The 14867-nt window shown below is 32.8% G+C and overlaps 1 protein-coding gene and 1 long non-coding RNA gene across 4 annotated transcripts; both read left to right on the top strand.

The window, feature by feature from the left end:
- The first annotated feature begins 1163 nt into the window (after positions 1-1163).
- LOC132123378 (uncharacterized) lies at positions 1164-2637 on the top strand. Its single transcript, XR_009426505.1, has 2 exons — positions 1164-1500; positions 1788-2637. It is a non-coding gene; the product is annotated as an uncharacterized LOC132123378 (long non-coding RNA).
- Positions 2638-4958: 2321 nt separating this feature from the next.
- zgc:162962 (uncharacterized protein LOC798203 homolog) lies at positions 4959-8177 on the top strand. 3 transcript variants are annotated; one of them, XM_059533710.1, is made up of 3 exons: positions 4986-5108; positions 6024-6333; positions 6984-8177. In XM_059533710.1, exons 2-3 carry the CDS (start codon positions 6252-6254, stop codon positions 7904-7906), a joined length of 1005 nt encoding a protein of 334 aa, XP_059389693.1. In that variant the 5' UTR covers positions 4986-5108; positions 6024-6251; the 3' UTR covers positions 7907-8177. The 3 variants fall into 3 exon arrangements, with proteins under 3 accessions (XP_059389696.1, XP_059389693.1, XP_059389694.1); XM_059533711.1 differs by having other exon boundaries at positions 5035-5108; positions 6052-6333; XM_059533713.1 differs by lacking the exon at positions 6024-6333 and having other exon boundaries at positions 4959-5108.
- Positions 8178-14867: the final 6690 nt, after the last annotated feature.

Genomic DNA, 14867 nt, shown 5'->3' with positions numbered 1-14867 from the left:
ATTAATCCAAATTAACAATATAGGACTTTAAAAATGAAGACACCAAAATAAAAAGTTATGAATCAGTCTCTACACAGAGATAGCTTTAGTACGTCTTGAGTTACAGGCATGCATGTGTTTTTTCCTCTCATATTTGAAGTGTCAGAGTGTGAACACACCTTTAATTATTTTTCACATCCCCAGAAAAAGAGCTGTACCTTTTTTATGAGATGGTCATACAAATAAGAGAGCTGTCTGGATTCAATAATTCTTGTGGATGTATAGGCTATATTCAGGAAATAAGGGGCCAAATTTGCAGCTTTTGGGGTACAACAGCTTGTTACTGGAACAGGCCCCCTAAAAATTTATTTCTGAACACATGAAAGCACATGAGCGAGTTCATACTGGAGAGAAACCATGCCACTGCATTAAAAGCATAATGTTTTCTAATGTTTCTAATATTTGTACATTTTTATTGTCAAAGTAATTGCAGAAGTTTTGAATGCATTTTAATTTTGCAAACAGCTCAGTGTAACTGACAATTAGTGAAACAATAGTCTGACAGAAACACAGTCGTCATGTTTAACTGAGCTGCTGAAAAGCCAATAGTTCCCTGTTTTCTCCTCATTCATTATGATGATGTCTGAGATCTTCTGTAAATTGGCACATTAAGATCATTTCATTGTGTGTCAACAGACTCAGACAAACTACAGGATCGACACTTTATGTGATAATCACCTACTGATGTGTGTTTTTAATCTTTTTCCCCTGAGATTAAGGTTCACTATTAAAACTACAATGAGAGACCATTCCTATATTGACATTTCTTTCAATATAGAATATTGAAAGAAATGTTTTTAAGAACCATTAGTCACATAATAGACTATTGAGATATCTTAAAAAATTGAGATACAGGAGTGCAAACTTTGTGGGAAAATAGAAAACATAAAAAGTGATTTTCCCATTCTTGAACTGTCACAATGGAACAAGTATTGCTGAAGTCAATAGATTTTACTAACAGAAGGAAAAATCTTTGTGCCAAAATAAAACAATGATGCTGCCATCTTTCTGAAGTCATTTTTTTACCCTGTAATTTGGCTCCAAATCTCACATGAAAATTATAATTTTGACTCTGCTCTACAAAATAATGGATAACTCAGTAAATATCCATGACATTAAAAATTGTGTCTTTCATATTTATGTTTTGGCATGCAACTAACCCAAAAATTTGAGTTGGGGATGTTTCTGAAATTTGTTTGATCTGACACAAAAAAATGAAACTATAATAAGGTCACAGGTTTGTACTGGATTGGTTTCAGTGTTGTGTAGATGATGACTGTGAATGTCACGACCAATGAAATCTTCAGAATCTGTGGTGGGCGGAGTTTGTGCTTGTGTTAAAAAGGTGAGGAATATTCACATGATCCTACAGGACTGGAGCAGAAGTCGAAGAGGAGGTTGACGACATGAGTGTTTCAGAACCATCCAGAATAAAACATGAAGATACTGAGGAACAAACAGGTTTGTGTCCATTCTTGATTCCTCATTGTTAACTGCTGAGAAACATTAAAGCTTTTGTTACAAAGATTAAGTGGCTATGAAATAATGACCAATAGGAATAATAAATTATCATCTAAATGATCATATGCACATTTTAATTTTATTAACAAGGAATGACAGAATTAACCTTTGACACATTAAAGATCTCATACTTGATACCCACAGATAAATATGTGACCTCTTTTGGTTTCTGCTATTAAATTGTGTTCACTTTAACTGATTTTAACCACATCTTTTGTTTATTTTAGTCTGGATGGAAGTAAAACAGCAAAGACATGAGGTGAATGAAGTGGAGGAGGAACATTGTAAAGTCAAAACTTCAAGACAAAAAGACAAACAGCTTCACACCTGCTCACAGTGTGGAAAGAGTTTCAGACACAAAGGAAGCCTTAAGACGCACATGAGGATCCACACTGGAGAGAAACCACACACTTGTCCTCAGTGTGGGAAGAGTTTTACTGATTCATCAGGTCTCCGTTATCATCTTCACATTCACTCTGGAGAAAAGCCTTTTAACTGTGATCATTGTTGTAAAAAGTTCATTTCTTTATCACATCTAAAAGCACACCAGAAAGTTCATTCAGATGGGAAGCCTTATGTGTGTTCTTACTGTGGAAAGTGTTTTTCACTGCGGAACAACTGTAAACGGCACCAGAAAATACACACCGGTGAGAGAGATCATGTGTGTTGTGAGTGTGGGATGAGCTTTACTACAGCTGCTGATTTAAAAATGCATTTAAGAGTTCATACTGGAGAGAAACCGTACAAGTGCTCCTACTGTGACAAGAGTTTTAGTCGGTCCACACACTTAAAAAAAACATGAGCGAGTTCATACTGGAGAGAAACCATACCACTGTACTCAGTGTGGAAAGAGTTTCGCACGTACCGACGGTCTCAAAAATCATATGCTCTGTCACGCTGGAGAAAAGCCATTTAACTGTGATCAGTGCGGTAACAAGTTTATTTCTTCATTACTTTTAAAAAAACACCTGAAAATTCATTCAGAGGAGAAGCCTTATGTGTGTTCTTACTGTGGAAAGTGTTTTTCACTGCCGAACTACTGTAAACGGCACCAGAAAATACACACCGGTGAGAGAGGTCATGTGTGTTGTGAGTGTGGAAAGAGCTTTTTTACAGCTGCTAAATTAAAAATGCACTTAAAAGTTCATACTAGAGAGAAACCTTAAAAGCGCTTATGTGACAAATGTTTCACTCAGTCTGGACACCTGAAAGTACATGAGCAGGTTCAAACTGGAGAGAAACCATACCACTGTACTCAGGGTGGAAAGAGTTACAAACATTTATGTAGTCTGGTAACCAATATGGAAAATAGTTGTTCTGTGTCACAGTGAGAAAAAAATAAATAACAATAATCATAATAATAGTGAGATTCAGATAAAGCAAACCTGAAGTTAAAATGACCTTGTGTTCTCTGACAGTTTTGTTGTTTTATTTTGAATTTACATTATATTTTATTTGTAACAGATGGATATTTATTTATAAATACACACATTTCTAACGTCCACTTTAAGTATGATTAAGAATGTTTGTTTTTTTTACTTGATGTTGAGAAATTGCTTGTTCCTCATGTAAGGGTTTCTTTATAACAAAATAATAAAACTACAATTTCATTGAGAACTACTTTGTTTTTGTGTGATTTTAAGCAATGTGCTAGTCCCTTACAGTATTTTAGTCTAGTGTTTAACCTGTTCTTCTAATTCAGAGACAGGAACAGATTTAAATTTAAAATAAATTTATGATCTTACAGTTCATCTCAGCCTGTTGGCGCCAATAAAATGTGATTAACTTGTTAACAGAAGATCTCAGACATCATAAAAGGGATCTATTGGATTGGTTAGAAAGCTGCTTTAATATGAAAATATTATTTTAATATATATTTATATTGTTATTCATAGAAACAGACATTGATACAGTGCCATAGGCATATAGAGGTGAACTAGGCGGTCTTTACACAAGCAGGGGCGGGGCCTATGAGTGCCACGCCCCTCTGTACCTCTCTCACTGTTCTGAAATGATAAACATCATTAACAAAGAGAAGCCAGGATATGCCAGCATAAACAATATAAAAGACAGTTCACTGGACTGTAAAATGTCTCCAGAAAGATTCCCATACAAGAGTGATGCTTAAAGCTTCATCAGAAAATAATTCTTACAATGTAAATTATAATTTGTATCTTTCCTTCTGGGTAATTAGTATGTTAAATGTGTCAGGTTGCACTGTGTTAAGCAGGTCTTGCTATAATAAGACATTTAATTTACTTGTTTTCTATATTGTGCTCTGAGTTTAACATTTGAAAAAATTAAGTCAATTGTTTTCTTTATTTACAGATGGTTTTTAAAAGACAATATGGTGTATAATTTGTTATGGATAATGCAAGTTCAATGATTATTAGCTATCTGAGTCTCTTGTTTAATTAAATAATTAAATTTTTTATTTAATTTCAGTGTGGAAAGAGTTTCAGTCAATCAAAGACTGATTCATGTTGAAAAGCTATGTTCTGTGTCACAGTGAGCAAATGTTTCTTCATATACAATATTTCAAGCAAATAATGTGAGATTTAGATGAGTTAGTTAATTAAAATAAAATAGTTTGCTTTCAAATGGCACACGTACAGTTTGTGGAGTTGTTTATCATTAACTAAAAACTAAACAGGAAACTTTCAAAATTTACTTTTTGAGTTTGATCCAAGTTAAACTGAATTTTTCTTGATCCCAATGAAAGTCAATAGTTACTAAATAATAATAATAATAATAATAATAATAGTAATAATAAAAAGTAGAAGCTCATCTCACATATATGTCAGCTTTATTTTTAGGTATGTCATCAATAAACGTCAATTATGATCATGGTAGCTCCGATGACATCATTGTGCCAGCTTTCTCCTGCTGCGCATGCGCTGAAATTGCACATGTATATGCAAATCGTATTGTAAAGTTTAGGGTTGAAATAAATTAATTGAATATATGCTTGTGATGCTATTTTAAATTGCAAAATGTTTAGATTTTTTTAGTTACTGCTTCTTGTTTGTATGAAAAAAACTATATATAAATTATAAAAATGAAATGTGAAATGTCTCAACAACTTGCTATTTTTGTCATTTTGAAAGGTCCAAAAAAAAAAAAAAATTAGAACGTTCAGAATCTGATTGAGTCTTTGGAACATTAGTGCATGTAAGTATCCAGTAGGTGGCAGAATACACTAAAATGTTATAGTTTGCCACAAAAATCCAAAAGATTGCAATTCTGGGTTACATCACAATGATATTTCTTCTTATAAAGCTGTTTATATGCTAATAATATACAGCTTTACTTAAATATGTCACCTTTTCTCCATTTTTTTTGTGGGTCTCAGTATCAGGCCATTATCAGTGAAGCCCCTCCCACAACAATTCACATGTAAACACTGGTGAATATTCACAACATCCTACAACAGCAGGACAAACTCCAGGAGCAGCAGCTGAAATCTGTTAAAGATGGAGTTTGTTAAAGAGGAGACTGAAGATGTGAGTGATCCAGAATGAATCATGAAGATACTGAGGAACAAACAGGTTGGTGTCCATTCTTGATTCTTCATTCTTGACTGTTTTGATAGCTGTGAAGTAATAAGTAGTAGGCCTAAACTGGATGATAAATGCAGTTTTCACTTGAACTGATTCTAGCTTGTTTATTAGACCGTGGACAGAGTTACTCACCACTAAAAGGCATCAGAAAAAAACACAATGGAGAGAAACCGTATCAGTGTGAAAAGACTTTCACAAATACAGATAGTCTCAAAAATCTTCTGCACATTCCCAGAGGAAAGTCATTTAACTGTGATCAGTTTGGTAAAGATTTTAATTCTGTATCACAGTGAGCAAATATGGTCTACAAAGTATGCTTTAAAAAAAACTATTATTCAATTAAAACTGCTGCTGTAATTTTGGTGTGTACAAATATAAAGGACAAATAAAACCGTTTTGACAGGAATTGTTCAGTGGAATCATTTCCCGAAAAGCTCATCAGACAAATATGTCAGCTTTCTTTTATTGCTACAAGTTTGATTGAATGATATAATAATTTCTGTTAAAGTTCACTACGTCTTGTAATAATTTCTTCTGAAACATTTCTGTCATATGCACATAAACTGACAGTCACCACTGATAAGCTACTACTAAATATTGTAGAAACTTAATTTTCTGTAAACTTTCTTTGCAATGATTTGTATCATAAAAAGCGCTATATAAATAAACTTGAATAGATTTTCTTTTGTAGGTCCAAAAAATGGCTAATGCTCCATGATGGCCTGCGCATGTGCCTACATTTTGTTCGCATGTAAACCACATGTAAACCAATATCTTTTTAAAATATATGCCTGTGTAGTGTCATATTTTCTCCTACCACATGGTTCATATTACTTTAGTGTACATATTAGTGCCTAAATGGTACATTTGAGTGTTTATTCATTTATTTATTTTTTTGTAAAGGTACTGCCCCAGTTCAGTTCAGTAAAAGTAATGTTTGAGATTTGAATCCAGATCAAAGGAGTTTTATCTTTCCGCGCCCCCTGGAGGAAGACGAGCCAATAACAGCTGCTGCTCAGTGAGTCACGCGCATGCGCGCTACGACAGATGTTCACGACAGTGGAGGACGCGTTCACAGCAGCAAGCATGAAAACTGCAGTTCTGACAGATGTCTGATATATTATTATAAATATGGAGATGTTTAAAGAGGAGATTGATATGTGTGATCCAGAACCATCCAGAATGAATCATGGAGATACTGAGGAACAAACAGGTTGGTGTTCATTGTTCATTCATCATTGTTGACGTCCACTGAAAAGCATCAAGGTAAACAAATCATAAGGTGGCTGTAGTTATAAAATAATAGCAACTGTCAAATAATAATATAAAGGTAGGTAAATGAAATGCATTTCAATAAACATAATCTTTTATAGCAATTACCTTCCTCCACATAAATGCCTGACAAAGGAATAAAAAATAAATGGTTATTGTGACTTTTCATCTCACAAATATGACCTTTTTCACAAATTCTGAGTCTATATCTTACGATTCTGACTTTTTACAATAATTATATTTTATAATTATAATTCTATTTGTTTTATACAAAATTTTGAGGTATAAACTTGTTAAAAAAGTTTAAATTGTTTGATTAAAAAATACAGTTACCCTTTTAAAACCCAATGCAAATGCACAGTTCTCAGATATAAACTCAATTCAGAGAAGAAATTTTTATTTTCATAAATTGCGAGAAAAAAGTCAGAATTGTCAGGTATAAACTCGTAACAAAAAAATAAAAACATCGAGATATAAAAAAAAAAAGTCTATAATTTTTTTTAATCCATTGACAGAAACAAGCTTCCACACTTGACCTCTTCCTCACATTTTCATTTGTAAAGATGATTTATTTCATATGTTCATCCTTAGACCTGACGGAAGCGAAGGAGGAACATTTAGAACTGAACGAAGAGGAAAATAATTTCTCCCAAAGACCGGAAGCCAAAACCCCCTTCGCCTGCCCTCAATGTGAAAAGAGGTTCACACAGAAAGGAAGTCTCATTAGTCACCTCAGAATTCACACCGGAGAGCGTCCCTACACGTGTTCGCACTGCGGCAGGAGCTTCACCCGTAAATACAGCCTGAATGTGCACTTGAGAGTCCATACTGGAGAGAGACCATACGCTTGCACTCAATGTGCAAAGACTTTCACGCAAAAGGAACACCTGAATAATCACATAAGAATTCACGCTCGAGAGAAACCCTTCGTGTGTCAGCAATGTGGAAGTGGTTTCACACGTAACGACAGCTTGAAGAACCACTCCAGGATCCACACTGGCATAAAGCCCTTTATTTGCCCTCAGTGTGGAAGGAGTTTTAACTGGGCTCACAATTTCAGCAGCCACCTGCGCTCTCATGCTGAAGTGAAGACTTGTGATCGGTGTGGCGAGAAATGTCCATCTGCGTCCGCTTTAAGATATCACCTCCAAACTCATGCAAACGAAGGGCCTCACTTGTGTTCTTCATGCGGAAAGAGTTTTGGACGGCTGGACTCTTTTAAAGTGCACCAGAAGTTGCATAGCGGCGTGAGACCTCACGTGTGCTCAGACTGCGGAAGGACGTTTAATAAAGCCACCAACTTGAAAGAGCACCAGAAGATTCATTCTGGAGAAAGACCGTACATGTGTTTGCTCTGTGATAAGAGTTACAGCCAGTCAGGATCCCTGAAGGCACACGAGCGGGTTCATACTGGAGAACGACCGCATCGCTGCGCTCAGTGTGGGAAGAGTTTCTTCAAATCAAGTCATCTGTTGGCACATACAGAAATACACCGTCCAAAGGCTTCACAGTGATAAACCACAAACAGACTTGGAACTTTCTAAGAAGATATTGTCTGGTGTAAGTGCAGTGTTTTGTATGGACAATGTAAAGAATTTAAATATATATATATATATATATGCATGATAGCTGAAATAACATAAAGAGATGTAAAAAACAAGACGTTTTTTCATGCACTGGTCAATTTTGAGATTAGATTTTTTTTTTGACTTGTGGACAGTAAATATTCAAAATACACCTTTAACAATTTATTTTATTGCACTTTATGTATCTGCATCTGATTACATACAGAGGGCTTTGTTCATATACCATTCTCCTGATATATATTTAACATTTTATTCCTGAAAACATGTTGAAAATTCATTATTTTCTGGCATTTGGACAGTGTTTTTGGATTTATAGAGTGATATAAAGAGTGATAAAAACCTCTACTGTGTGAACAGAATAAAATGAATTTTTAACCTGACTTTATCCAGTGTTCAGATTGGTATGAAAATAAGTGCAAATTTAATCAGATAAAGCATCATAAGATTTTTAGGTATGCTGATATATATTAGTTTAATATTACCATTTTCACCTGCAGTGTTTTACAAAATACATAATTTTCATAAGAATATCCCTGGATTACTTCTGAAGCTGAACTGACATTGACCTACCTCCAGGGGGCGCTAACAGTCCACAATGCATTTATTGTTTATCCTTCAACAAAACTTTAGCTGATGTACATGGCCATGTGCAAATTTGGATGATAATGGTTGTGATTAATTAATGATTGGCATTTTGCAATCTGTGTTTAAAGAAGATGAGCTATTATGTAAAAACTGCAAATTAGAGGAAATGCTTAGAGGAATAGGAAGTGTTTCCTACTTTTACTCCTTTTTACAGTAAGTTCTCATGCTTTCTGAGTGCCCTGACCTTCACAAAAGCAAATAAGTTTTACATTTTGTCCGATAATCTGGTGTTGAAGTATTGCAAATGATGATATGCATCACTTATAAATTAGTTTGGCAGTCAAAAAAAGTTCCTGTCCAGAAAAGGAAGCTCTCTCTCTGAATAATGTCAGGGTTGATGTTTTTCCTCCTTTTGATGATAAGCAGGTGAATATAAACATCACTGATCATCACTCTGTTTAACAGGATGGTCAACTCTGTCCTCAGCTGATAACAAATGCAATATTTGGTTGCATTTAATTTATTTTCTGTTCTTTAAAAATGTGTTTGTAAAATTCAACATTATTTCCTTATTTTATAATTTTCTCTCTTCCTATTTGGTGTTTTGATTGCTTTCTTGTTTGTGAGAGGAGACCAATGGTTATAGTTAACTAAAATTAAAAAATATATATATTTGGGTAAAATTTTGGTAATTTAAGGAAAGCTGAAGTAAAATCAAATAAAAAATATTAGATTATAAATGTAAACTTGAAAATGTTCAACTTGAAAATTGGACGTGTTGACTTGGCAACTATATGAAAATTGAAGTACTAAAATGACTGAAACTTAAATAAATTAAAGTTAAATAGATATATGCAAAAAAAGATTAATAATAATTACAAAAGAGCATGACAGAATGAAAACTGAAAATATAATACTAATAATAATAAAATAAAGTTAATTAAAAAAATTTATAAAATAAAAATAAATTAAAGCTAATTATAAATATGAAAACCTATTAATAAAATGAACAAGTACTTAAATAAGTAAAAAATAAAATAAAATTTCAAATATAAAAATTAAAAAGTTCATTTAAATATTGCATAAATTAAAGCTAAATAGAAACATTTAAAAACAAGTAATAAAAATGGCAAAAGTGCAAAACAAAACTTAACATATAAAAATAAGTTAATTTTAATAATTGTATAAAATTAAAGCTAAATAGAAACATAAAAAAATAATAAAAATGACAAAAGTGCATTAACACAATTGCAAAAAATAAAATAAAAAAATAATCGAAATGTATAATATAAAAATAAAAGTTAATTTTAACAATTGTGTAAAATTTAAGTTGAATAGAAACTTTGTAAAAAACTATTAAGGAAAAATGCCAAAAGCACATAAACTAAAGATAAATAAATAAATAATGTAAATTAAAACTGAAAATATAAAAATAAATCAATTAAAATATTTTATAAACATTATAATAGAATGTAAATAATACAAAATTATTACTGGGGGAGAATTTGACAGTTTGGACTGAAATGGAAGTATCTGGCACTGTAATTTATAATAAAAGAGAGTGAAACAGTATGCAGTGTACAATGCTAGACGTTTCAGACAGTATTATGCTGTTTCACAATGTATCCCTGTGTTGTGTGTTCAATCCTTTGAGGTCATCTCATAAATAAATATGCTGCTTATGCTGCACTTTTTGATGTACTGCACATTTGTTTAAATATAGGAGGTCGTTCAGTTTGTTTGTGAAAATAGAAAATCCTCAAACTGCAGAAATAGCATGAGAGTAGTTTGCTATTGCAAGCGTAGTCTCTGATGTGTCCAGATCTCAGCACACACACTGTGTCTGGTATCTCTCTGTCACCTGTGTTGGGTTTCTCTGTGCACACATTTGCCTTAGTCTGCCTTAACCCTGACAAACCGTTATCACCTCAGCACACACACACAACCCTGTCTAGCAGACGGATGCAGCGGACAAATATGTCATTAGAATTTAAACAGGCCATAATGCTTATCAGCTTACAGAAATCACCACTTCTGCTGTTTCTGTATCTCTCTCTAGACTAAAGAGACGTTTGGGAAAGAGGATTTTTATTTTCTCCAGGTATTTCAGGTTGCATGATTATATTTCTTGTGATTGTTTTAGTACAAAATTATATTTTTTCTGTGTCAATACATATTTGTTTGTAGGACTCTGTAGTGAGTGGAGGCCCAGCGTCTGTTAGGGGGCGGAGACAAGGCCTGGAAGGCGGAGCCTGAAACCACGCCCACTGCTAGCTCAGCTAGTACTAACCAAGTAAGATCCTACTCTGTTACTAATTATTAGATCACTAATGTCTCCCCAAATATTATTTTGCTTTTAGTGAGAACAGATTTATGGTTTCTCTCTTGTGTTCTCCAGAATTAATGGAGGCGGTTTATCACACAACAGGTCAATGTTTTCCGATTACTATCATTGCTGTGCTCTGTAATCACAGTCTTCAGGAAGACATGGAGATTAGGAGAGAGCGAGAGAGAGAGAGAGAGAGTGTGTGATTGTTGTTCTACACAGTAAAGCCACTTGTGGAAACTTCAATACTGTTATTATTTGAATTGAAGAGCTCTCTCTGAGCGACCAGAAGTCAGTGGTGTTCGGTGAGGGCTGATGCCTCGCACTTGTGCCCAGATTTTCCGAAACGCCGACTACGATCAAGAATAGTCTCATTTTTATAGCCTCTGTCTGTTTGACCTTTCCTAGAGAGACGAATGGATGATCTTTGAAGACGGCCTCCCAGACGGAGAGACGAGCACAGAAAGAAGCAGAGAAAGAGGCGGAGAGGCAGAAAGCGCAGTCTATCGAAGAGATGAGAGACGTTTGTGTCTCCAAACATCATGAAGGTTCATGCAGATGTCAGTCTAATAATCTATGAAATTAAAATATGTTCTTTCCAGTTTAACAACACAGCCCTGCATTTAAAAATATATTTCCTAATGAGCATGCTGGTTTTAAAAATATCTATTAAAAATGCATCATGTGAAGATTTTTCATATTTTATCCTGACTAGATATTAAACATCTTTCTTTTTTTTCAGTTTTTTTTTGTATTTTTACTTGTTTTTCATCTCGGAAACAGCCTTGAATGCTGGTTTAGCGTTAAAATAAACAAGCAAACAGTTTGTGAAACTGGGCTGCTAGTATTCATACAATTGACCTATTTAAGCAAAACGCATTCCTCATTGCTGTGCATCTCTGCAGAAATTGCATTTGAAAGGTTTTGCATTGCTTGCATCTTTTGCACAACAATTTGTATTGCAAATGCTTGCAGTTAACAATAATTCATCGTCCATTGGTTTATATTTCAAGCGAAGAAAGCTGAGAAAGTATCTCGAAATCTTCTGTCGTGATTTAAAATAAAACCGTAATCTTTTATTATCTTTACCTTGATGCAAACAGCTATTAAACTGGGTTCAGACCAAGCAAACAAAGTGTTAAAATAAGCACTTTTGTTGCATGAGTGTGTTTGTGTTTATCACAAGAAAATACTCTTTCAGATGTTCTACTTCATAATTTCATGTTTAATTTTTACTCACTATTTCTGTGTAAGTATTTGTGAAATTTACGAGCAACTTCTGAGTGAAAATTGTTTCAAAGTTAATCCTACATTAGTTTTTCTTATTTTCTCAACAGTCCAGCAATGTCCTTTTTGGTGACAGTTTTTTGGTATTATTATTATTATTAGACACTTTTAAATTCAGTTGATTAGACATCCTTTTTGAATATTAAATTGTAATTAAACCATCAAGAATGGAATAGAGCTTCATATCTGGACTATATGGAATCTGATCTTCGCCCTAATATACTACAAGGAATATTGTAATTGTTTAACCGTCTAGACATTTAACTTTTCTGCAGAGTGTCCATTCAATGTGTGTTGTGAATGCTTGCAGCAAACAACAATTCATCTTCCACTGGTTTATATTTCACGTGCAGAATGCAGAAAGTATTTAGGTTTCTGTAATGTCAGATCAGATTAACGTAGGCCATAAAAACTCATTTTCTCAGTCTCTTTTCTCTCAGAGTTGTGTCCAGTTTCATGTAATTCACCCCAAAATGTCACAAAGACAAATTGGCGTTTACATGTCAGTTAAATAACCTCTTCATCTTTAAATGGGCTGTTTGTGACAGAAATAAGGGTGCGATATAAAGTAACCCATGCTCATAAATCTTTGTTGGCCTTTTTAATTTGTCTTGATTCTTTGCATGCATTTTCTTTTTGTCATTTAAATATCTCTTTACTTCAACACCGAGATGTTGTTTCTCTTCGGTGATAGATGCAGAGCAGTGTTTCCTAATTTGACTCAGATGAAAAGAACTATCTTATAATAGTTATTTGTTTATGAAACTGAGCAAATCATTGCTGTGTGCAACCAATAAGGACATTAGAAGCAATATTGTCATATTAGCTCTAGATTATGTAGCAGTTTTTTGCCATTTAGTTTTTTTCTTTATACATATATGCTCTGAAATTAATCAGACTTTTGAATCAAGCATTACAGATTTTGATAAAAAAAAAAGGTATGTGAAAATCAGAAAACTCCAATGAATGACAATCAATAAAAAATACAGAAAAATATAAAATAAAGATTTATATTGATTAATTATACGTTTAAAATACAATACATTTTACTTTTATTACAAAATAATATATTAAAATGTTATTTTAATATATTGTAATATGCTGTATTGTATATTAATATATAAAATACTAATATATTGATATATTTTATATTCATTGCTAAGTAATTGCACATCTATTTAAAAATATTACAAAATAATATATTTGAATAATATTTTATTAAATATATTTAAATATAATTTTATATTTTAAAATGTAAATATAAACTTATAATAATGTATAAAAATGTATATTTAATGTAAATAACTATAAATAACTTTAAATAGTCTGTGAATTTCTATTGAGATTTGTATTTAAAAAGCAACTGGATTCAGAGTTGTTATGGTTTACTAAAACTAAAACCATAAAACAACATTGCGTTAATTGTTATTATAGGTAACTAAAACTAACATTTTTGTTACTTGACATAAAGTAAAAAATAACAGAAATAAAGTATGAAGATGTTTAGTAGTGTAAGTAACATTATTTATTTAAAGTTAGTTTAACTTGATGTATTAAAATAACTAAAACCAAAATATTAATAAATTAAATTTAAATGAATGAAGACTATATAGACTTATTTAAAACAAACACAGACTTATTTTATTTAGTTCAACTTCATGTATTAAAATAAATAAAACTGCAGCTGAAACAAAATTTAAACAATATAGAGATATTAAAAAAAGTTAAAACAAAATTACTAAAATTTTAATTGTATCTTAATGTTACTAAAATAACATTGGCTGGATATCATTTATTTTTAATGCTGATGCATTGCAATAAACTTGACCTTTTTTAGCTTCATGCAAACAAGCAGCAATGGAATTACTATTATTAGCCTGTATAGATTAGAGCACATTTAATCTTAAAGTCCAGTGTTAAAAAATACAATAAAATGCATGATGTCTAGAAATATGCGGCTGCTTTAATACATCAGGAATGAGTTTCTGAACCTGCGGTTGTATATTCGTCTGAGCTCGTAAGACAGACTGCATCAGCAGATGGTGAGGATCAATCTCTCAGTCTGGCTCTGATGTGATTTGGTGTTTCTCTGATTTTCTACTAAAATCCATTCTAAGAAACTGAGACGTCACAGTCGCCTTGGACACGAGAAATATAAAAGTGACAAACATTTGCACATTTTAGCGGCACATCTCTCCGTCTCTCTCTCTTTCTCTGCCAAGTTACCATGGCATAGCAGCTAAAAGTGTTATTAATATATTCATTTCCTCAATTTCACCAGTAGCAGCAGCCAAATTGTGTGTGTGTTTGTGTGATAATGTGTATGTGTTTGTGTAATTGCATGTAGGGCTGCGTCACATTGCATTCGTTTCAGCTGGACTCCATTCAAACTTTTGTAGAGAATTTTTGGAACACTGACCTCACATTTATAGAATGTTCTCTATTCAAAATCTGACTGACAGAGATGATGTCATTGAAACATTTGCATACAGAATTAACAACTGGATTTAACGATTTCCATAAAATCTTTGCTTGCTTGGTATCTTTTATGTTTTGCATCCATGTCTTCATCGTCATCTTTGTTTTATTACATTTTATGTTTTAAAAAAATGTAGTTTGTACATTTCTGATTGACTCACATTAATAGAATGTACACAATCTGAAATATAACAAACAGCAATCATTTAATTG

The sequence above is a fragment of the Carassius carassius genome, chromosome 41, assembly GCF_963082965.1.
Source record: "Carassius carassius chromosome 41, fCarCar2.1, whole genome shotgun sequence".
In the NCBI taxonomy this organism is placed as follows: domain Eukaryota; kingdom Metazoa; phylum Chordata; class Actinopteri; order Cypriniformes; family Cyprinidae; genus Carassius; species Carassius carassius.
Note: the sequence above shows the minus strand (reverse complement) of the source record. Positions and strands in the feature narration are given on the sequence as shown.